Below are 23,899 nucleotides of genomic sequence, written 5' to 3'. Positions count from 1 at the left end.
TGATGGTGCAACTCTTTGGCTCATTTTCCTCTTCTTCATGTTATGATCATCCCTGATACATTCCTCCACTTGATCATAATCTTCATTACATGCTATGCTTGCATGTCCCGAACATTTCCTAGACGTCGATGATTTTGAGTCTTGTCGGTTGTCTATGACATGCTCATTAGTAAAATCGGTGTAGAACTTGTCCAATTCTGTGTACCTTTGGCTGAGAGTCTTGTCCAGACCGTGGCAGCCAATGCAAGAAAACGGCATCATAGGAGAGGTCTTCGGGAGCCTCTGATAAGTAGCTTCATTGAAGAAGGACTTGACATTTTGTATAGCTCTTGTCAAGAATTTTCTTGTGGTCGAAAGGGGGCTTCTGAGGAACATTGAGGATGAAGCTTGGAATCCAATGATCTTTGTTAACACACTGATTTGGCTATTCTTGAAAGGATCAGTCTAAGGTAAACCTGATTAAGTAGTGTTTCTTAAAAGAAAAGATGAACAGAAAGTGGAGTGCAAGGAAAAAGATGATTTTTGACTGTCTCACACGCTCCATTTTTTCCCCATAGGAATTGATTGCTGTGACTAGGAGCCGTTTAGCTGAGTTTAGATGGGACTTAAAACATCTGTTTCGATAATTTTGAGGTATTAATAATTTATGAGTTATTAAAAATATAATTAAAATAAAAGTGATTTATAGGAAAATTGTAACTTATAAATAATTTTCATCAAAAATAAATAAAAAAATAAGACACTGAAAAAGTATCTAAAATTAACTTCATGCTTTAAATCAGTTTTTGGCTTATTTTTAATTTTAAGCTGAATTCTGTTTTATTACACAAATAGATACTTTTCATATTAAAGTTGGAAATGACTTAAAATTCGGATTTTAAGTCCAAGCAAACAAGCTCCTGAATGATTAGATTAATTAGTAGTGGAGAAGAGAATCCGTTATTTTTCTTTCTTTAACTTTTGCTTTGATGATAATGGTGGAGTTGGTGTGTATCCTCTTTAGGAGAACCCGAGGAGCGGGAGTTGTTAAATATGTGGAACCTTGTTTCTCTCCTTCCGTTAAATGTGCATACAGCTAGATACTTTGGTAATAATCTGATTTCTTATAGGAGTAGTTGTTAGCATGCGTGCATCGCTGTTGCGCAAGAAATATGTTAGAGCTCCAAAATAGAATCCCAGAATTCACTTGCTACTACGTAAACACTCGATTTATCATTTTACAGTTAAACTTCTTTAAAGTAATAAGGTTGGTATCAACAAAAAAATTACTTTATCGAGTTTATTATTTTATTTTGAGTAAAAATACATCATTTATATTATGTTTGGATTAGAAAAAAATATTATTTTAATGAGGATATTACCTTATTGATTATTACTTAATCGAGGTTCAACTGTATCTAGTTTTTGATAATCGAAGTTGGTGCTACTGCTCCATGTAAAGTTGTACTCCCAGAGTTTAATTGTAAAACCCCTTCTTAAAAGGCAGTTCGGCGAGCATTGTTCTAAGAAAACGGTGATTCATCACAGATTAATTTCAATTTCGTGACTCACTATGCTACTTAAATTTCTAATTATTTAATTAATCATTTTATTAATTCCGGATCAATCCAGTTACTCCTCGATTTATCCATCTTTAATGCTCGCTTGTGAAAATCTGATTCCCGCTGTTAACCCCTTCGCATTGCAAAAATGGGCATAAAAATTTAAGTTGGCCATATTGTTATGCAGCTCAACCTAAGAAACAGACAGAGGCGAATCTTAGTAGGGGCACCTGACCCCCTTAAATTTTTTTTAATATTATACATATTTTTAGGTTGTAAAATTGAAATTGACCCCCTTAATTTTTTTGTGACCCTCTTAATTTTTTTTACAAAAAAATTGACCCCTTTAACTTTATAGTCAGATCCGCCATTGGAAACAGAGACCAAAATTTATAAGACAAAACGAGCAATACAGACCAGAATTTCATTTGAGCAGCCCAACTGCTTGGTGTGTTGTTCCAGGCCCGATATTAGTGATCAAAACTTGAAATCTAGCTGAGGACTGTGGAATGAACTTTTAAACATACGAACGACTGATTGAGTGGAACTGGACTGGACCCCGAGAGAAATCCACGAAATCCGTGAAACAGCAAAAGTGAGTGGGCTCGAGAACCCAAAAAATGCGACATGACTGAGAAATGCTTAATTACCAACTGCTCACTGCCATTTCCAGACAATTCTTTATTTCTCTTCCCGTTTTGGAATTTCTACTTGGCTCTGTAATCTCCTTAATTCAGACAGAATGTTAAGCAGTACCCATCACTACACATGCTGGACAACACTCCATATAGATTGTTTTTGTTCTTACTCTTGCAAATCTATGCAACTGGAGATCTTATAATCGAGACTACTCGGACGAAACTCTAATTTTTACTTTAGCAAGAATTTTTGCGGACAAGCTACGTGGTCTATAACAAAATTTAGGACGGTTAATGATCGTAAAAGTCGAGAATCGTTATTAATCGGTTGAGGTACCCGTATTAATGAGTGACGTTGATTAATTGAGAAGATCATATTTGTTTCATGCCCTATCATAGTATTATAATAATATTTAATATATTAATTTAATATAAAACATACGCTCTCCATCCCATTTTAAGTGTCATGTTTGACTTTTGAATAATCAAATTGACCAAATTTTGACTGAGATTTATACATATAATATAATTTATACAAATAAAAAAATATATCATTATAAAATAAATACAATATACTATGAAATGTAATTTTTAATTTTTTAAATAATAACGAATTTGTTCTTTATACTTGGTCAAAAATTGGTCAATTTAACTTTTGAAAGTCAAAACAAGACACTTAAAATGGGATGAAGGGGTATTATTTTAGAAAATTTATAATTATTAATCAAATTTCAAAAATCAAACAGTCACATAGGATTACAGGAATTAATCAGGAATTAATAATTCTTAATCAGGAATTTATAATTCGAATTGGAGAATTTTCTTGAGATGCAGAGATGCAATGGCATGTAGGCTGCAGCTCCATAGATACTACACCTGCAAGCTACTATACAAACCAGCTAGTTATGGCACATGCAGAAGCAAGCCCTAGATAAGACCCCCACTTAAGGGGCAAAAAATTGAATCATTCCCTGTAAAAATCTGAGAGCTGCTGGTACACAACAGTCCCCCTGTTTTCTTGGTTTAAATATTGTCTTTTTCTTCAAATTTTCAAATAATTTCTTTTTTAAACACATAAGTAACATCACCATTGTTGCTCTTCAGTTGAGGCCGACCTTTCACAACTGTATAGCAGCATTATTGTTGATATAATACAACTGTATACAAAAGACGAATTGTATCCCAAAGACTCGTCACTTTCCCTGATGCTTTATTAGTCCTTGCGTCTTGATACATGAAAAACCTTACAGTATCTATTTATGTATATACATACTTATGGCCACTGCACTTGATTTGTACAACTCATGTATATCTTGTTGTTGTTAATAAATGAATTCAAGTGATAAGCAAAATTAAAGTTAGTTTCGAAAAATTCTTTTGTTTCGCTTGAACTGGGCAACATGAGCCAATTCCCGCGCAACTCGATTAATTTCGGTATATAAAAAAACGGGTTTTATATCAAACTGGCCACCGGTAACGTCAAAATATCTCAGTTGACCCACCCATCTCATCGGTAGCTCATTTGAGTCACTATAAACCAAATATATATATCATTTTACCCCATCACTATTTATACCTCTTTACTTAATCATTTATCAAAAATTAACCGTTTAACTTTTCACTGCAAAACCACTTCAAGTACCTTCATAATGGCATCTAGTATTTATCAAAATAATTTGGAAATTTTTAAAGCAACATAGCTAGGGTGATCACATAAATACATATTTATAACTATATATATTTTTAACTACGTAGTTATGTTATTTTAGAAAATCCCAAATTATCTTGATAAATACTAGAGACAATTATGAAAGCACTCGAAGTGGTTTTGCAGTAAAAAGTTAAACGGTTAATTTTTGATAAATGATTAAGTAATGAGGTATGAATAGTAATGTGGGTAAAATGATATATATTTGGTTTGCAGTGGCTTAAATGAGTCGCCGATGAGATGAATGGGTCAAGTGAGATATTTTGACGTAACTGGTGACCAAATATTTGATATAAAACCCATAAAAAAACTATTCTCTATTTCCCTCTCGTCTGTTTACAGTTTTTTTTACTCCGCACGCATTTTAAGACGCATATTCCCTTTGGCTCACCAGGATGTTTACGTTCACTGTTTGCACACATTTTGACACTCTTATAAAGTATAGTTCAATAACGTTTTTTAATTTATTTTTTTGAATAAAAATTTAAACGTCAAACTCTTTTTCAGGATTTTTTTCTTAAAAAAAACATTATGGTCTATACTTTATAGGAGCCTCAAAATGTGTGCCAAAAAATAGCGTAAAGAACCTGGTGGGACGGAGTGAGTATAAAAAATATGTGTCGAAAATTAAATATTAAACTTTTATTCAGAAAGAGAAAAGGTTCAAAATAATTTATCAACTATATCTTATGAGAGTATTAAAATATTTGTCGAGCCCCAGTCTCATTAATATAAACGATTGAAGGAGCGGACGAAGTATTTACTAAGAGGGGTGTATTCGATTGGGATTTTAATGGATTGTTTTTAGTTTATGGATTTTAATGGATTGTATGTGATTTTGATTTGCTACGGATTCTTGATAAACTGTCGCAGAGTTGATAGGATTTAAGCGCAATGCTTCAAAATCCCATTGAATTTGGTGGGATTTCAAAAAACTTAAAATACACTAGAGAATGCCACAAAATCCATCATTTTATGAAATCCAAAAAAATCCATCAGCATTTGAATACCATCAGATTTTAATGGATTTTAAACAATCCCAATTGAATACCATCGGATTTTAAAGCGAAATTTAAAATCCTAATTGAATACTTCGAAATTTTAATGGATTTCAAACATCCCAATCGAATATCCTCAGATTTCATAAATGCAAAAATATGCTTTAAAATCTCAATCCAATACACAACCGGTACTCAAACTCAAACATTTGGTCAGTGTGCATGTACGGAGAATAAGTAAGAACATTATGGTACTCTGATTAGGTACGTGGTGCTCTTGTCAGCTTGTGGTGAATTTGAAAAACCAGCTACATTACAATGGAAAACTCTGTTCGATGCTAGAGTGATAGCTGGACCATTAATAATTAAGTTGGTTGTGTTTAATCAGGATGCATAATTACAAATTAAGGAGTACCTAACACAAAATGACATTGCTTGTATTGTACCTTTTCTGGACAATCCAGCTTTGTTTATGGGGACACCATTTTGGCAGCGAGCATCGAGCCAGTTATAAGTTTAAACAAAGGGCCTTAATTATATATTACTATTACTGATACCACGTTTTATTATGATAACGAAATCAAGTCGAATCAAGTTTTTAGCGGACCACGGAACAGAATTCAAAATAAATAACAAATGTCAAACAGCTTTGACAAAGTCTACTTTTTATTTGAAATGAGTGTGTGGCTTTTCAATCCTTTTGATGTAGTTGGCATAAAGTAAAATCACAAGGTGTAGCACGAAAACAAAGAAATTTGACAAACCAAAAGCTAACCACAAAGTGCAATACGGTCATGCACTTTGTCCATGACTTAACCGCAAACCAGATCGTCTGTCATATAATCTTCATGTATGTTGTCCTTAAAAGTTGATCTTTTCAAGCCCACAACTTCCCAAATTCAAATATACTCCATCCGTCCCAAGGAATTTATAATTTGTTTATTAAATATAATATTATAATTAATATTTTTTCTTCTAAACAAAATATAATACTCAAATTTTTATGAAAAAATAAATTGTATAATTATATTTTATAAAAAATTTAAAATATGTGCACAGTGATGAAAAAAAATATATAGAATTAAACGCAACGAATCGGAATAACCAAGAAACACGATATTCATTGACATTCATCAACACTTAGAACACTCTAACAACAATCTCAAACTAGAGTCAGATCATCCTAACTACACCACCATTTAAAATCACTAAAGATATAACACAACGGATCAACAATTCAGGCATGAGCTGAACAAAAGATTAATCAGAAAACAAAGTTTCTAAAATCTCAGTGAAAACTTCGACGATGACCCTGTGATGAGCACCAGAGTTGAGCGAAAGAAAACACTGCAGCAATTTTTCGAGATCTTTCGGTCCGAATATTTGCTTCTCGACAATCATTTCAACCATCGATGTCCTGAAATCATTGTACGGATCACTCGAGCTCTTGATCACCGCAACGCTGTCTTTCACTTTTCCATTTAACGGTGAAGAAATCTTCATCAACTCAACATCGTCGTCGTCGTCATTAAAATATTCTTCTTCTCGCATTTTCTCTAGTGCAACCACATTGTTATAAGCAGCTGCCGAAGATTTTAACGAGCCAGATGACATCGACTTTGAGCTGAAAAATGTCGTCTCGTAATCATCCATGACATTTTCTTTTTCATCCTCGTCGCTACTATACAATCCATAATAATTCGCAGCTACCGAACAAAAGAACTCATCGAATTTTCGGTTATTTCTCTTCCTATTTTTTCTCGATTTGCTTCTTTGTTTTTTGTGTTTCGGTTTCGAGTTAAAGTCGTTGAACAATGTGGTTTGATTTTCGTGTGATTTCGGTCTACAAAGCGAGGGAAATGAGCGAGGAGGAGGAGGTTTCGGGGAGAAGAGTTCGACAAGGTGGTGATTGTGGTGGGTATTTTCGGGAAAGAAAAATGGCTGCTCCGACGATGCGACATCGTCGGAGAGGCTTGTGGTTCGGCAAGAGTCTAGAGTGGAGCGAAACATACGAGAGATTTTTAGCTTGAATTTATTCTCCATGTTGAATAAGAATACTTGGAAAGGCTGTTTAAATAGGCATGTAGTAAAAGAAACAGATAGGTAGAGTTATTTGAAATTTGAGTCCTTGTCTCACAATTTCATGTATCGGACGGATCACAGATAGCCATCTCATTTGTTCTATTATTTTTGTCTTGTTTACTTCTCTAATATTTAGAGCATTCTAAAAATTGTAATCTTGTATTAATCATTGATTATTCCGACGGATTTCATCTCAATTAATCATGAATTAGATGAAAAATTATTTTTGAAAAATCGGATTATCGATCGAAAATTGGTATAATCGATTAAAAAATGGTATAAAAAAGTTAAATTCTATAAAAAGTAATTAAAATTGTAAAATTATCTTAATTTAATTAAAATACAAAATAATAAAAAGATATAATACTTTAAATAATTATATATAATTTTAAAAATCATATTAAATTAATTTCAGTTGATTAATCTCCAACTATCCGATTAGTTTTTGGATTGTATCTTCATCGATTAAATTCGGACACTTATATTTAACTAAAATTCAGGAGTTTTGTAGTTATAAATAACTTACACCGACTTTTAATATAATAAAAATAGGGGAAGATTTTTAGCCATATATGTTAAAGTATAATTTATATTTCCTCGTTAGAATAGAATTTCTGTTAGGTTTCGGTTGAAGCCATCTTATATTGTTTAAATATTAAAATTACAGTTTTAAAAGAAATAGAACATGTCAGTTGAGGAGAACTTGTATTAGTTTTCGGATAGAAACCATCTTCCGTTTAAATACGAACTCAAATTACAGTTTGGAAAAATATAGAACAAGTCACTTCTTTGTTCGGTGCTGCAATAATCAAACATGATCTTACAAGGTTTGTCAAGGTATCTTGGTGACTACAACACATTGTTCTTCTCTCCAGTTGTTGCTCCTCTACCAGTAAGCCACAAGTCCGGCAGGAAACTTATGGCATGCGATCCTGGTTCTCTAATTCCACCAGAAGTTATCGAATCAGAAATATTAACACGGCTGCCTGTGAAGTCACTTTTGCGATTTAAATCAGTTTGTAAATACTGGAATCTACTTATCACTGACCATAATTTCATTACTAGGCATCATGATCTTCGCGTGCTTGATGAGGACGCGGTCATAATTTGGAATAGATTTTACCACGAAATCATAGGCTGCATCAAGGGCCTGGTGTGTTTCTACATTTTCACCGGGGATGATGGTGAAACAATGGAGATTTCAGTGTGGAACCCTGCTACGAAACAGAGGCTTAAAGTCCCTCCTGTCCCTGATGAACATGATTCCGATTGGTACCCTGAATTTTTAGGATTTGGTTACGATTCAGCTGCCAATGATTTTAAAGTCGTGTACTCAAAGGTCTTCGATGACATGGAGGAGCCACAGCCTATAATAGGTTATGTCTATTCATGCAAATCTGGTTGTTGGAGAAAGATTGCTCCCTCTAACTTTCTTTACAATGTTGGTATCTTCAGGTACTGCTGTCGGTACACAATAGTCGACGGATCGCCTTATTGGCTTGTGGAGTCACTTCAAAGTCTGATCGTAATTAAGTTCGATGTTCAACTTGAGGTATTCAGGTTGTTGCCTGAGTTTTGTCCTATTGACAGTACAAAAGACAAGGTTTGTCTTATCACGAATTTGCGGGATTCTCTTGTGTTAATGCTCTGCGACAAAAGATCAATGTTTAATGGACAAGTAGGTGTTTATTTTTACAATGAAAAATGTGGTATTTGGAGTAAGACGTCGATAGGAGAATTTATGAATAAGGAGCCGACTCCTCCTGGGATGCAGAGATGCCGTTTGGTAGAGTGTTTTGGGAGTGGTAATGTTTTGTTTGTGAGTGATGATCTGAGGTTAACATGCATCAATCTCAAAAGCTGTGAAATCAAGAATCTGAGGAATCTTGGAAGGGAAGGATACTTGTGTATGTCCCCCTGCTATGATGGTTGTGAATACTCGGAGAGTCTGGTTTTCATAGAAGGAATGAAGTCCGCGGTTGAAGATGACTGCGATGGAGTTTTCTTCCTGACACCCTTTGCTCCGAATTTAATCAGAAAAGAAAGCTGCCGTAGAACAAGCAAAGTGAGTTAAATTTGTTAAGTTAGGAGGCCTGGTACTTGATTTTATCATATTTTAACAGAACAAAAGGCATGTAACTTGACTAGAGATTGATTGTTGTCTCTTTGAATAGTTATTAATTTTCACTCAATTGTACTTGTAGGAGCTTGATGAAGCAATTGAAGCTGCAGAAAAAGATGTGAAAGACGCTGACGAAGTTGAAGCTTAGGAAGATTAGGATGATACCTCTGGCAATGGAGGAAGTACTCCTTGGAATAAAATTTGAAAGAGTTTTATTATGTGATCGTAAATGATGAATAAAATTTTTCAGATGTTGATTGTATTTAATAGAGATCAATGTTGATGAATTTTGGATTCGGTGGTTTTGATAAGGTTTCTTCTATAAATCTGGGTTTGTATTGGTTTATTTTGTGAATAAACAAACTTATAAGATTATATATATATACACTTAATGAACTATATTTCAATTCGAACAATAGAACTTGACGTTTTGCAGCAGAATGCAATATGAATGCAACATTGTGTCGACGTTCTCCAGCTGAGAAAAGAACATCTTTTAGTACCCGATATCTGTTCTTGCAATTCTGGTTGTTTTCTTTAACTTCCTGTCCAATGATGGTCTCGTCAAGCACTGCCAGAAACCTGCAATTTTCAATGGATCGCTTTACTGGTTGCTCGAGTAGGTTCAGAATAACAAGAGATGTTTAGATTGTTGCCTGATTTGGGTTCTATAGACAATATAACAGAAAAGGCTAATGTTTTGATGAATTTGCAGGATTCTCCTGCAATCATGTTTGTCGATATGATATCATCCTTTGGCGGACAAGTGACTGTTTACAATTTTAACGACAAATGTAGTAGTACTTGGGGTAAGACTTCCATTCCAGCATTTGTAATTCAGGAGACAGCTACCCCTGGGATGCTATACTAAGCATTTTGAATTTCGAAAGCCATACAATTGACAGTAAGAGTCTTGGTTGGACTTAAAGGAAGCGAATCAAGAATGTAAAACTTTAAACTATAGTCGAATTTTTACTTAACAGAATACCATCAAACTTGCATGCAATCACTTGATACTACATGTAAAACAGAATTTAAGGGACATGGCCAGTCTTGGTGCGAATAAAACAAGACTTATAAGGAGTTTGCTGCAAAACTGAGATTGCTGTTAACATTGTTGTACGTATCTGTATTTCAATATCTATCTTTAATCCTTGTATTTGTAACTGGTGTATTGGATTGACATTTTAAAAAAAAAATTATTCATTTATGAAATTCGAGGATATTCGATCGGGATTGTTTGAGATCCTTAAAATCTTGAGGTATTGATGAGATTTTATATTATTATTTTTTTTGCTAAATGGGATTTTAAATTATACTACAAAATCTGGTGGTATTCAATTATGATTTTCAATTATATTTTAAAATTCGATGGTATTCAATTAGGATTTTTAAAATTCGTTAAAATATGATGGTATTCAAATGTTGATGCACTTTTTTGGATTTCATAAAATAATTAATTTTGTGATATTTTTTAATGTATTTTAAGTTTTTTGTAATCATGCCAAAATCAATGAGAGTTTGAACCGTTGTGCTTAAATCCTAAAGATCCATATCAAGTCTGCGACATTCTATTAAGCTTTTGCACAAAATCAAAATCACATACAATCCATATACACCCCCTTATATTTTGTATTAATAAGTTTCTTGTATAAATTACTTATTTTTTTGTAAAACAAATAAATTAAAATTTAAAATTTATCAAATACTCTATTAATTTGTAATTAAATTTATACCAATATCTAAAAAATTGTAAACAAAAAATTATATAAGCACACAATTATGATAAAATAATTATATATAATCTTAAAAATTATATTAAATTAATTCCAATTAGTGATCTGATTAGTCTCGACTATCTGATTAATTTCTGGATAGCGACTTCATCAACTAAGTTCGGAAATCTCATTTTTCCGATACTTATATTTAATTAATTCTAGTTATAAATACTTTACAGTGATTTTTAATATAATATAAATAGGAGGAAGATTTTTAGGCATAAATGTTAAAGTATAATAATTCATATGTCCATGCTAGAATAGAACTTCTATTACGTTTTGGATTGGAAGCCATCTTATATATTGTTTATATATATGTGAAGTCAAAATTATACTTTTAATAGAAATAGAACATGTCAGTGGAGTAGAACTTCTATTAATTTTCGAATAGAAACCATCTTCCGTTATTCAAATACGGACCCAAAATTACAATTTCGAAAAATATAGAACAAGTCACTTCTCTGTTCGGTGCTGCAATAATCAAACATGATTTTACAAGGTTTGTCAAGGTATCTTGGTGAATACAACACATTGTTCATCTCTCCAGTTGTAGCTGCTCTATCAGCAAGCCACAGGTCCTGCACGAAACTTATGGCATGCGATCCTGGTTCTCTAATTCCACCAGAAGTTATCGAATCAGAAATATTGACACGGCTGCCTGTGAAGTCACTTTTGCGATTTAAATCAGTTTGTAAATCCTGGAATCTCCTTATCACTGACCATAATTTCATTACTAGGCATCATGATCTCCGCGGGCTTGATGAGGACGCGGTCATAATTTGGAGTAGATTAGAGCACGAAATTGAAAGTTCTTACGAACATTTACATCCGAAACTCACAGTGATCATGGGCTGCATCAAGGGCCTGGTGTGTTTCTACAATTGCTTCGGGGATGATCCTGAAACAATAGAGATTTCAGTATGGAACCCTGCTATGAAACAGAGGCTTAAAGTCCCTCCTATCCCGGATGAACATGTTTCCGATTGGGACCCTGAATTTTTAGGATTTGGTTACGATTCAGCTGCCAATGATTTTAAGGTCGTGTACTCAAAGATGTTCGATGACATTGGGCAACAACCTATAATAGGTTATGTCTATTCATGCAAAGCTGCTTGTTGGAGAAAGATTGCTCCCTCTAACTTTCTTTACAATGTTGGTATCCTCAGGTACTGCTGTCAGTACACAATAGTCGGCGGTTCGCCTTATTGGTTTGTGGAGTCAGCTGGTCAAGATCCGATCATAATTATGTTCGATGTTCAACTTGAGGTATTCAGGTTGTTGCCTGAGTTGAGTTCTATTGAGAGTACAAAAGAGAAGGTTTGTCATCTGATGAATTTGCGGGAGTCTCTTGTGTTAATGTTGTGCGACAAGATATCAATGTTTATTAATGGACAGGTAGATATTTATTTTTACAACGAGAAATGTAGTATTTGGAGTAAGACGTCGATAGGAGCATTTATGATTAAGGAGCCGCCTATTCCTGGGATGCAGCGATACCGCTTGGTAGAGTGTTTTAGGAGTGGTGATGTTTTGTTTGTGAGTGATGATCTGAGGTTAACATGCATCAATCTCAAAAGCCGTGAAATCAAGAATCTGAGGACTCTTGGATGGGAAGAATACTTGTGTATGTCCCCATGCTATGGTAGTTGTGAATACTGGGAGAGTCTGGTGTTCATTGAAGGAATGAAGTCCGTGGTTAAAGATGACTGCGAAGGAATTTTCTTCCTAACGCCCTTTGCTCCGAATTTAATCAGAAAAGAAAGCTGCCCTGGAACAAGCAAAGTGAGTAAAAAAATTGAAGTTATGAGGCCTTTTACTTGATTCTATCATGCTTTAACAGAACAAAAAGCATGTAATTTGACTAGGGATTGATTGTTGTATTTGCATAGTTACTAATTTCTACTCAATTGTACTTGTAGGAGCTTGATGAAGCATTGAAACTGCAGAAAAAGATGTGGAAGACGCGGAAGAAGGTGAAGCTCACGAAGATTAGGATGATACCTATGGCAATGGAGGAAGTACCTCTCTTACTTGGATTGAAATTATAAAGAGTTTATCAATTTATATCATTTATCTTGTTTATGTTGGATTTGTATCGGTTCATTTTGTAAATAAACAAACTTATAAGATTATAAATTACACTTAATCAACTAAATTTCAATTTGAACAATAGAACTCGACGTTTTGCAGCAGAATGCAATATGAATGCAACATTGTGTCGACGTTCTCCAGCGGAGAAAAGTCTTTTAGTACGTGATATCTGTTCTTGCAATTCTGGTAGTTTTCTCTAACTTCCTGTCCAATGAACCTCTCGTCTAGCACTACCAGAAACCTGCAATTTTCAATGGATCGCTTTATTGGATGGTCAAGCAGGTTCAAAATAACATGAGATGTTTAGATTGTTGCCTGATTTGGGTTTGATAGACAATATAACAGAAAAGCCTAGTGTCTTGATGAATTTGCAGGATTCTCCTGCAATCATGTTTGCCGATATGATAGTATGATACCATCCTTTGGCGGACAAGTTACTGTGTATAATTTTAACGAGAAATGTTGTAGTATTTGGAGTAAGACTACCATTCCAGCATTTGTGATTAAGGAGCCAGCTACTCCTGGGATGCAATTTTGCTTGATAGTGTTTTAGAGATGGTGTTATCTCGTTTATGAGTGATCATTTGGAATTAACCTGCATGATTTTCGAAAGTCATACAATTGAAAGTAACTCGGCAAGAGTCTTGGAAAGGAAGAATATTTGTGTATGTCCCGTAAAAGAACCGAGCTAGTCGTTAAGCCGACTTGACTCGACTCGACTCGGTAAAAAGTCGACTCAGCTCGATAAAAGGCTCAACTCTGACTCGGTAAAAACTCGACTCGGCTCATTAACAAGCTCGAGTTTGAACAACTAACAATGTTTGATAAGTTTAACGAGTCGAACTGAGTTTTTTAGTTGTTCGACTCGACTCGTTAAATACTCGGACTCGGGTTCGATTCGTTAAAAACTCGACTCGATAAAAAGTATGCATTTTAAAGAAAAGAATATTTAAAAAAAATATTTTTTATTTTTAATTGTGTACTAAATAGACAAAGCCAATTGTTGAAATTTGAAAAAAGTAGAAATTTTATTTACTAGCTTAGTATCACTCGGATCGGTTCATTAAAAACCCGAACTCGACTCGATTTTTAACGAACTCGAGTTTGAAACAAAAAAAGATCGATAAGCTTATCGAGTTTGGTTCGACTTAATAAGAAAAAACTCAAAAACGAACTTGGCTCAACTCGGTCGTTACAAGTCCTCCTGTGATATGGAGAATGGTCCGGAGGAATTTTCTCGAAGACATCAAATAAATTTTGAAAAATATTTATATATATTTAAAATTTTAAAATATGATTTATATTATTTAAACTACCGAAAAAATGTAAAAATAAATAAAAAATTGCAACGAACACATGTATCCCTCTTGCACGGTCTAATCGAGTAATCTCCACACAACTGATCAGATCAAAAAAACTCCACCAACTTATTTTCGGCTTTTATATGTTTAGATAAAAAAGCCCACCAACTTGTTTTGGGCTTTTAAGAGCCGGTCTGCCGAGCATTTTTATCACCTATATATCTCATTTTTCTTGCGACTCACAAAATCTACTTCCCCTCTTGCTTTCTTGGTAAAATCTTTCGGCGAATCAAAAACTTGCACTTGGCATACGTGAAACTTAAACTATAATCGAATTTTGGCTTCAGAGAATACCGTCACTTACACGCAACCACTTAATATATACCATAGAATTAAGCGACATGGCTAGTCTGGGTGCATATGAAAGAGGGCTTACGCGGTGTATTCATGGATTGCATGTGATGTGATTGTGATTTTGATTTTGTATGGATTCTTCATAAAATGTCGCACAAGTTGATAGAGTTTCAGTACAATACTTCAAAATCTAATAGATTATGATGAGATTTCAAAACACCTAAAATAAACTAAAAAATGTCATAAAATCAAAAAAATCCATCAGCATTTGAATACCATCATATTTTAATGGATTTTAAACAATCTCAATTGAATATCATCGGATTTTAAAGCAGATTTTAAAGCATAATTTAAAATCCTAATCGAATACCCCAAAATTTTGTAGCATAATGTAAAATCTCAATTGAATACCTCAAGATTTTAATGAATTTCAAACAATCCTAATCGAATATCCTCGAATTTTGAAACAAATGCTTTAAAATCTCTATCCAATACACATTTCTTACGGTGACTTATAAACTGATGTAAAATTAAAAACATGCCAGAAAATAATTTAATTGAGAATTTAACAAGAGTGAATAACTTAATCTATTTTTATAATTTTATATGATAATAATTAATATCATCAATTAAATAGACAATAATAATAATAATAAATTTAAAGATGCATAAGGTCGAAATTCAAATATTTAATTTTAACATAAATGAAAAACGTTTTTAATTTACTTCAGATTAGTTGCAAATTTGACACTCCTGTCCATTACACTGTTGTCGCATGTGAAAAAAATTCAGCGAAAATGTCCATACAAGTTTTGCTCTTTCATAAAAGCAAGTATTTAGGATACTGTGATTATGATGGCTTAATCACAAAATATTAATCATAAAATTTAGTTGTCTTAAAATTAATATACCAAACTAATGCAGACAAACAAGGAAGATCAGGCTTGCCTTAACGTGTGGTCATCACACTCTTGTCTTAGATCTTTTACAAACTTACATGCTTATATGTATACATTCTATATAGTCAGATATTTTGTACTTAAAATCTTACACAACTCATTCCAAGATTCCCAATAAAATCTAACTACAATCCCCATTTTTTAGATATTCAATTCTGTGTCTCTCACTTTTCTTGTACTTTTACATTAAAAAACATGGCCACAGTGGCTAAACTCCACATTTCACCACTAGATTGCCACCACCGGACCGGCCAACCGCCGGTGTTTCACCGGCAGGTAGCCATGTGGGACCCGATATCTTTAAAGGGTCGAAGGAGTTTTGTGCAGAAGTGCAAGTCTTTTAGGCAAGAAAAGGAAAGTGAAGTGGTTGATGCAAGAAAAGAAATGGAAAGTAGTGAAGTGAAATCAGAGAGTGGTGTGTACAGACTCATGGGGTCTCTTAAATCTGCAATTCAGAGGGCTTCTAGATCGCGTGTGGATAAAAAGTTTGTGGAGGATTTGGAGGAGAGTTTATCATCTGTAAGTTTATAATTTCGTTATATTCGTAGAACAGTTTTAGCCCGAGAACACGTGTGTCTGTCAGTCTGTGTACATATATAATTCTTATTCATGTGAATATTTGATTTTATTGACTGATAACTTTGAATCTTTCTTATTGTTATATGTTGTTTTGTTTCTTTATAATACTGTCTTATTTTGAATTTTTTAGGTTTATTCGTAAATTATTGTGCTTAGTGCCTTGGAATTTATTGAGTTAATTGATTGATGGGGAGTATGTTGAACATTGGCAGATTGCTCTTCATGTTGGTAGATATATTGTGACCATGATGGGCACTGGAGTAATTTTGTTAACAGGATTCCAGTTGTCAGGTCAGTTGATACCGTGATGTTTATGTGATCATATGTTTTTTATAAATTACTGAAGATTGGCATTGATAGATGTGTTTAAATTTAAAAAATTTGCAACTATTTTGAAAAGGTGGAGACGGACAAATGAATGATTTGATATGGTATAGTTGGCTTGGTGGGATTATTATCGGAACTATGATTGGTTCCAACATGGTTTTAGATGAAGTCGCTCGGGCAGGTCCAAGGAATGTTGTCATAACAGGAAGGTACCCTCTCATGAACTTAAAAAAGATATATAAAGTTTTTCAAAGACTATTACCAAGAGATAACTAAATTTGCATAATTAGGCGGCTCTGACATGATTGGCATTGTCCATAGGGGGTTCATTCATTTAAAACTGGCCTAAGCCGATTTGGTTATGTTACATTTACTGAGTGTAACTTCTCATTATACTTGGTTGGAGCTATTACATGTTCTGTTGAGTTATTGATCTGATTTTAATTAATTCTTCTTAACAGTACAAGAGGATTAGGGAAAGCTCTAGCCCGTGAATTTTTACTTTCTGGAGATCGAGTGGTTGTGGCATCTCGTAGGTGGTGTTCTTAACCATAAAATAAGATTCTTATCTGTTTCCTGTTTCTTTTTCTTCCTGACATATTTCTCACTGCACTACCTTGTTCCTGCAATTATTTTATTCCAAGCAGCCAAGACTCTGTGGAAACGACTATCAAAGAACTAGAAGACAGCCTAAAAGAATGTCTGGAAACAGCAGATGACTTCTCTAAGAGAAGTTTGAAGTATGCAGAAGTTGTGGGCGTGGCATGTGATGTTAGTGATCCTAAAGATGTGAAAAAGTTATCAGACTTCGCCATTAATGAATTAGGTTCCATTGATATTTGGGTAAGCTTTTATAGTGTTTCTAGTTCATATAATTTCCTTTTCTCAGAATATGGAAACTTTGGTCTTCAGTAATAATGTATTATGGACCATCCTATTATTAGTTATGATGAAAAAATATATGGAAATCCAAATTTTCTAGATTGAAATTACTGGTATATGTTACAGACTTTGTAACAGGGGGTATTGTGACAATTTTTTAGTAGTTGCCTAATCAACAATCTATGTACAGATAAACAATGCTGGAACAAATAAAGGTTTCAGACCTTTGCTGCAGTTCAGTGATGAAGATATCCAACAGGTTAGTATATGAATGTTCAACATTTCAGTGACTGCAATCGATTATGACTTGAAAATTTACCTAAGTATTGTAATCTTTTGGATAGATTGTCTCGACAAACTTGGTTGGATCTATAATCTGCACCCGTGAAGCTATGCGTGTAATGGCTGACCAACATAAGGGAGGTCACATATTTAATATGGATGGTGCTGGTTCGGGGGGATCTAGCACTCCCTTAACAGCTGTGTACGACTAGTCACCACTTTGAAAACGTAGCTTCAATTTCAGTAGTCTATGTAAATTTATGGAGTACTAGAGTGTGCCTTTGAGTTGCTTGTTAGGTTTGTTGACGTTATATCTGCTTATGTCTGTAGATATGGGTCAACGAAGTGTGGTCTTAGGCAGCTTCAATCATCGTTGTTAAAGGAAAGCAAAAAGTCCAAAGTTGGAGTACATACAGCTTCTCCAGGCATGGTTCTGACAGACTTGCTTCTAAGGTACACTTCAAATATTATGTTTTATGCCCTTCTCGTGGGTTAATCAAGTGCATGGATTCGATTTTTATAGGTGATAGTCTTCTAGTTTGATTCATGATTTTGTTGTCTCGTAAAAATCATGAATCATGTACGCAGAATATGTGGAAATTTTCTCATGCAACTATTGTTTTTGATTATTTGTTTTCAGCGGTTCAACTGTCCAAAACAAGCAAATGTTTAACATCATCTGTGAGCTTCCGGAGACAGTTGCAAGAACTTTGGTTCCACGCATGCGAGTTATAAAGGGGAATGGAAAGGCTATCAATTACTTGACACCTCCCAGGATTTTAGTTGCCTTGGTGACTGCATGGGTACGACGAGGTCGCTGGTTTGATGACAAGGTAATTTTCAACTCTGTTTTTTTATCACGCTTCAACAGAGAGAATGATTTGAGCAATGAAGTAGAACTAATTCATTCTGCCATCTTTCAGGGAAGAGCACTATATGCATCCGAAGCTGATAGGCTCCGGAACTGGGCTGAAAGTCGGACTCGGTTATCAATTACGGATGCCATGGAATCTTACACTGAGGACACTTGGGTTTCAGTATTCTCTCTTTCCGTAGTATGTGCTTTCATTATCCTCTCTAGTACCCTAAGCTCTTAAACAAACTGACAATTAGAAAGCTATTAGAGATACCAAAAAAATGACGGATGCTAAAGTTTGCTGCCTGAATTTATCTGCACTGCAATGCAAAGCGACTGCACCTACAAGTGATGCATGATTATTTACCCCTGCACCATTGAAGGGCCTAGAGGGTATCAACAGCTATTTTGACTGATACATAGTTCAAGCTCAGGTAATGAATCATATGTCTACTTACATGGAGCTTAGGACGGGCTCTTTCTGTTCTGTAAATAACAGGACTAGCATTTTCATATATTCTTTATTATAAAATGAAGTGTTCTTTATCGAGATGATTGTAACATGTAATGGTTCATGATTTGGTGATAAAACTTAGGTGTCTGTCTTCTGGGGTATGTCTATTCTTGTCTATTCTTTATATGAATCCAAGAGTGTCCCTTTCTTTTTTGCCTTGCTTGGCTTAAACTGGTTTGTGAGTTGGGTGAGAAGTTAGGGGAATGATTGAATACCAGCCGAACATCTTGGTTATCTCTGTTACGCAATACTAAGCTGCGCTTGCAAGCAACTATGTTGTACTAAACACTGAATATTGACCTGTGTCTTATCATGCACATTTGATGAACAAGGGAGAGTCTGTTTCATAGCTTAATTAAATTTTAGCAAATAAAAAATTATCAGAACATTAAACTAAAAACGTCAAAAGGTACATGTGTTGCTGCATTTTAAGGTAGATTGGGCAATTTTTTAAGCTGACACAAAAATGATACGAAATGTTGGTGTTGATAATTCTTGAATCTGGAGATGCAGGAGACCCCAAATTTGGCACATTAAGCCACAAAATTTGCCTGCCTGCAGTGGTCTCAGCTGTATTGAGTTTATCCGCAGAAGGATAGTGCTGACATTCATTTTTAAATTTCTAGGATACTACTGCAAAACATTTATAAAATAAGAGCTCAAGTTTTGTATCAGTATATAGGGTCACACCAGAATGATCTATCGAAGGATAAAGTTATCTTGATTAATATATTTATGTTGTGCATGATTATATATATGAAGTGTCGAGTTTATCATATGTTGTTCCATGACATCTACGTTTGATTTTGCTCTTCATTATCCTCACATTCAGCGGTCTCTAATTGTTGGACAAAGAAAATGATTATTTGCCCGTTCAATGGTTTTTTTAGCTAGACGATCGAAACGAGTATTTTGCCCGTTGAGTGATTAAAAACCGCCAGACGGGATGTGATAAAATGATGTTATAATCTCAGTCACTCCGTATTAATCCAACGGTCATAAAACTGTATGTTAAGAGGTCCGAGCATACACGTGAGGGAGATCAGGACTCTTATTTTAAAACTTAGTCGTGTGGGATATGTCTATTCTTTGTATGAATCCAAATGTGTCCCTCTCTTGACAGGCCTTAAACTGGTTGTAAATACTTTGGTGAGAAGTTAGGAGATCTGTTAGTTATCTGAACACCTTGGTCATGTCTTCTACGCAATGCAAAGCTGCCCTTTTACGGAACTATGTTGAACGGTGCATGTTGAGCTTTGTCTTGTCATCTACATTTGATGAGCAACAAGGTTTCCAGAGTTCTGATACTGTGGGCTTTTCCTACTCTAAGCATCAGATGTATTGTATCACCTTGTAATGTACTTAGCAAATATGTGAAATGGTTTATGTGATATTTTCGGTCTTGCCAAGGCCCAAAGTTAGCCCAAAGCATTGAACTGTAATAATGGTTCGTGACTTGCCCGGACAATAATGTCATATACACATAAGCATCTCTAATGTGGTTTATAATGTTTGAAATGGCCCACTATATGTTATAAACTTGGTTTAAATAACTATAATAAAAATATTATTTTAATATAAACACGCATGACGTGAAATCTTGTTACATATAGATTTATTAAATATAGAATATATAAGATTTACAGTTTTGAGAGTTAATTTTCAAAATTAGGATGTAAACTGTCAATTCTCCGCTCTTCAACTTTCATTTTCTTTCCTGATCAAGCCCTTCCGATCATTCATCCTCTATCCTGTTTATCGGGTTTTTAGTAAAACAAAAATCTAATCATTATTGGATGAGTCTTGTTATCAAAACTTTTAGTCATTCTTTTTTTTTAGATTGTGTTTTGATATTTTTGTGTGACTTGTTATAAATTTTAGTAATATTTCTTAGAAAGAATTATATGATATTTTGGATGATTTGTAAAACTTGTATCAAATATGGCACGATGACTAGTCCCGTGACAACTCCTCTTTCAAGATAAAATTGGGACAGTTATTGCTCTAATATGATGTATTGATAATTGTGAATATTTGTTACACATAATGCTAAGAGAATGTCAATTGCTCACTATGTTCATAGTTGAGGTAGATTGAATGTTCAAGATTGTAATGTTTTTTATATTAAAAAAATATATGTATTCAAATATTAAAACAAATATTCATTTAGTAAATCATACAAGTCTAAATTGTAGGGGGAAAATGTTTTTCACAATACATGCATGGCACACCGCTTAAAATTAATTAGGTAGGGATCACATGGGTTAATATTATTGAAATCTTTAACTTAATCCTGTTCATAAGTTAGGTGTAGTAAAATAAACAGATGATTCTCATAATTAGTGGCGTAAAACCCGCAATAATCGGCTACGAGTCAAGCTGTAAAATCATTGACTCTGTCTTATCCGGTTTGTCACAGTGTCACCGCGTTAACACAATTCATTCACTGATACAATTGTTTTTCTATTTTAAATAATTTGGTAACCATAATACGTTAGATAATCACATTTGTATTATTAATTATTTTATTATGATAAATAATACACAAGTGGGTTACAATGTCTAGATACTCTCATGTTAAGATATTAGTTGACTATGTTATTGCAATGCACGTCATATCCTTGTTTTCTTGAAATATTCACATTTCGATAAAATTATACTCCCTCCGTCCCCTTTGAAAAAATAACGCATCTTAAGAAAATGTTAGGTGGATATCTTGTTTTCATACATATCCCTAATAAATGTAATGAATTAGATAGAGTTGTGTGTATATATATGCTAGTCAAACATTGGAAATTGTTATATTTTGAAAAAACATACAAAAAATTGCTTTGAAAAGAGAGGTGGACAAGTAATTTGGGACAATTTTTTTTTCAAAAGGGACATGTAAAAAGGGACGGAGGGAGTAATTATTCTGAAGTTCCCCTGTTTTATAGGAGCATTTGATATTAAAGCTTCGCTTGGAATGCCTTATTATCGTATAGAAAGACGCCATTTGTGAGCAATATAAATCAGAGCCTTTTATAATTCAATTTGGGCGGCATTTGACAGCTTGTATCGAATACTGGAACTTGAATTCAATCTCCGAAAGTGAACAAATGTACCCTTTATATTATCCAGATATGTTTTAAGAATTGGAAATCAAAACTAATCAATTGATATGTGAATTCAGCATTTATGATGATTTTTCTCATAAGGAGAAATTTTTAGTCAAATCATATTTTGATGAATAAGTTAATAGAATATTTTTAAAGTTTGATCAGAAATAAATTAGAGATTTAAAAAAAAAATCAGAGATTTTAGAACACTGCTGTAGTAGCATTTGAGTGTAACTAGGGTTTTTTTGTTTAAAAACGATTCTCTGTTTTGAGTAGTCAATTCTTGATGAATAATTTCGAGACATACGAAAATCGAATCCACTTGAATTACGGTCACACTAGGACACTGCGGCAATGAAGCCCAGGTATGAGAACAGCAGAAAACTATGTAGAGGTCATAGTCAGAAAGCAGAAAAGGTAAGCATCAGTTATAAATGACAAACTGTGACAATACATTGATAATGGAAGAGAGAAAACGTGTAAGGACAATTACATAGCTTGATTTCCGCAAACAAATCTGGTTTCTCATTATCAAATTTTTGGAAAGTTAGAAATTAGAATCCAGGTCTTCTCTTTTGCATGACCAAACAAATTGCGCATTTGGAGCTTCAAAGGGAGTGTGTGGCAGTGTGGGGAGTTTTTGGATATTTAACGTCTAAATTATTAAACTTGAATTTTAATACATTATTAGCCTTTAATCCGTGCGAAGCAGGTATATAGTTCATAATTAATTATTTGTAAATTTATATTTTAACATTATTTTATTTATATATTAGTATTAATGAATTGGATTTTAATTAAATTGTATTAACCAGTTGATTATATTTTCACAAAAATTTAACTTTTACAATTTATTATCTATTTATGAATATATTTCTGTTATTAGTATGTGATAATATATTATTCAATTAATTTCAAATCTGATTTTTCATATTTCGTATACCATCATATGTATGAAAAAAGATATTTGTCTCAAACATATTAGAGTTAAAAATAATTATATGAAGGTTCTTATTAAAAAAGATATTCAAAATTGTATATTTATAGTTTTATTTTGAACATTATTATAACTTTTTTTTTGTAATATTATATGATAATATTGTGTCACGAGTATTTTTAGTATTTGAAGCTGTTTAATAATATAAGAGTAATAGACGCCCACGTGTGGTAGAATTGTAGTTCTAGTGGAGAGTACCAAACCAAATTTGTTGACAACTACAAATTATACCTATGTTGCTTATTATCATAGTATAGTATTGAATTGCTCCTTCCCTCACTTTCTTCTTCATTCTTCTTTTTACAGTTTTTCACCGTTTGACACACACATACATACATACATACATACATACATACATACATATATATATATATATATATATATATATATATATATTAATATATAAAGTTTTATAGTTTCATGATTTATTTTTCTAAATTTTTTATAAAAATATTATATTTTTATTTAGAAGAAAAGTTAGAACATAATTTATGAAATTATAAAAAAATTTATAAAAGTTCTAAAATACATACCGAGTCTTTCCATCCTCGATGTAAAGAACCAACATGACGGGGGAGTATATATAAAGAAGAGTAATGTTATGCAATCTTTTTTTGTCAAATAACGTGTGATAAATAGATAATCGATTTTAACTTGATGATTTATGTATTGATCCATGTTACGGATCCAAATCACGAATGAAGTCTTGATCACTTGTATCTCTTTCACTTCTTTTCAGGGTTTGTATTCTTTCGAAAAAGACGGATACCTGTATGATTTTAATTATCAAAA

General features: G+C 33.5%; 3 protein-coding genes across 3 annotated transcripts; 2 read left to right on the top strand and 1 right to left on the bottom strand.

Annotated features, from left to right (window-relative positions):
• Positions 1 to 5,947: 5,947 nt before the first annotated feature.
• On the bottom strand, positions 5,948 to 7,031 carry LOC108213599 (transcription repressor OFP8). Its single transcript, XM_017385409.2, has one exon. It carries the CDS (start codon positions 6,926 to 6,928, stop codon positions 6,146 to 6,148), a length of 783 nt encoding a protein of 260 aa, XP_017240898.1. The 5' UTR covers positions 6,929 to 7,031; the 3' UTR covers positions 5,948 to 6,145.
• Positions 7,032 to 7,669: 638 nt separating this feature from the next.
• Positions 7,670 to 9,376, top strand: LOC108213689 (F-box/LRR-repeat/kelch-repeat protein At2g27520). Its single transcript, XM_017385482.2, has 2 exons — positions 7,670 to 9,032; positions 9,172 to 9,376. Exons 1-2 carry the CDS (start codon positions 7,782 to 7,784, stop codon positions 9,235 to 9,237), a joined length of 1,317 nt encoding a protein of 438 aa, XP_017240971.1. The 5' UTR covers positions 7,670 to 7,781; the 3' UTR covers positions 9,238 to 9,376.
• Positions 9,377 to 15,553: 6,177 nt separating this feature from the next.
• LOC108214174 (probable chlorophyll(ide) b reductase NYC1, chloroplastic) lies at positions 15,554 to 19,113 on the top strand. Its single transcript, XM_017386005.2, has 10 exons — positions 15,554 to 16,091; positions 16,364 to 16,442; positions 16,552 to 16,687; positions 16,940 to 17,014; positions 17,126 to 17,321; positions 17,551 to 17,619; positions 17,705 to 17,844; positions 17,973 to 18,095; positions 18,283 to 18,475; positions 18,566 to 19,113. The coding sequence occupies exons 1-10, from the start codon at positions 15,768 to 15,770 to the stop codon at positions 18,737 to 18,739; spliced, it is 1,509 nt and encodes a 502-aa protein (XP_017241494.1). The 5' UTR covers positions 15,554 to 15,767; the 3' UTR covers positions 18,740 to 19,113.
• The last annotated feature ends 4,786 nt before the right edge of the window (positions 19,114 to 23,899 follow it).

Source organism: Daucus carota, chromosome 3 (assembly GCF_001625215.2).
Source record: "Daucus carota subsp. sativus chromosome 3, DH1 v3.0, whole genome shotgun sequence".
Taxonomy (NCBI): Eukaryota; Viridiplantae; Streptophyta; class Magnoliopsida; order Apiales; family Apiaceae; genus Daucus; species Daucus carota.
The sequence above is the reverse complement of the archived record's forward strand: the minus strand, read 5'-3'. Positions and strand labels throughout refer to the sequence as shown.

What these genes read in the sequence shown, in the direction of transcription:
- LOC108213599 (XM_017385409.2), bottom strand. Translation starts at nt 6,928, where the DNA reads ATGGAGAATAAATTCAAGCTAAAAATCTCTCGTATGTTTCGCTCCACT.
- LOC108213689 (XM_017385482.2), top strand. Translation starts at nt 7,782, where the DNA reads ATGATCTTACAAGGTTTGTCAAGGTATCTTGGTGACTACAACACATTG. An exon ending in GCTGCCGTAGAACAAGCAAA is followed by an intron (nt 9,033 to 9,171) that starts GTGAGTTAAATT and finishes TTGTACTTGTAG; the next exon opens with GAGCTTGATGAAGCAATTGA.
- LOC108214174 (XM_017386005.2), top strand. Translation starts at nt 15,768, where the DNA reads ATGGCCACAGTGGCTAAACTCCACATTTCACCACTAGATTGCCACCAC. An exon ending in GTGATGAAGATATCCAACAG is followed by an intron (nt 17,620 to 17,704) that starts GTTAGTATATGA and finishes TCTTTTGGATAG; the next exon opens with ATTGTCTCGACAAACTTGGT. An exon ending in AGCACTCCCTTAACAGCTGT is followed by an intron (nt 17,845 to 17,972) that starts GTACGACTAGTC and finishes TTATGTCTGTAG; the next exon opens with ATATGGGTCAACGAAGTGTG.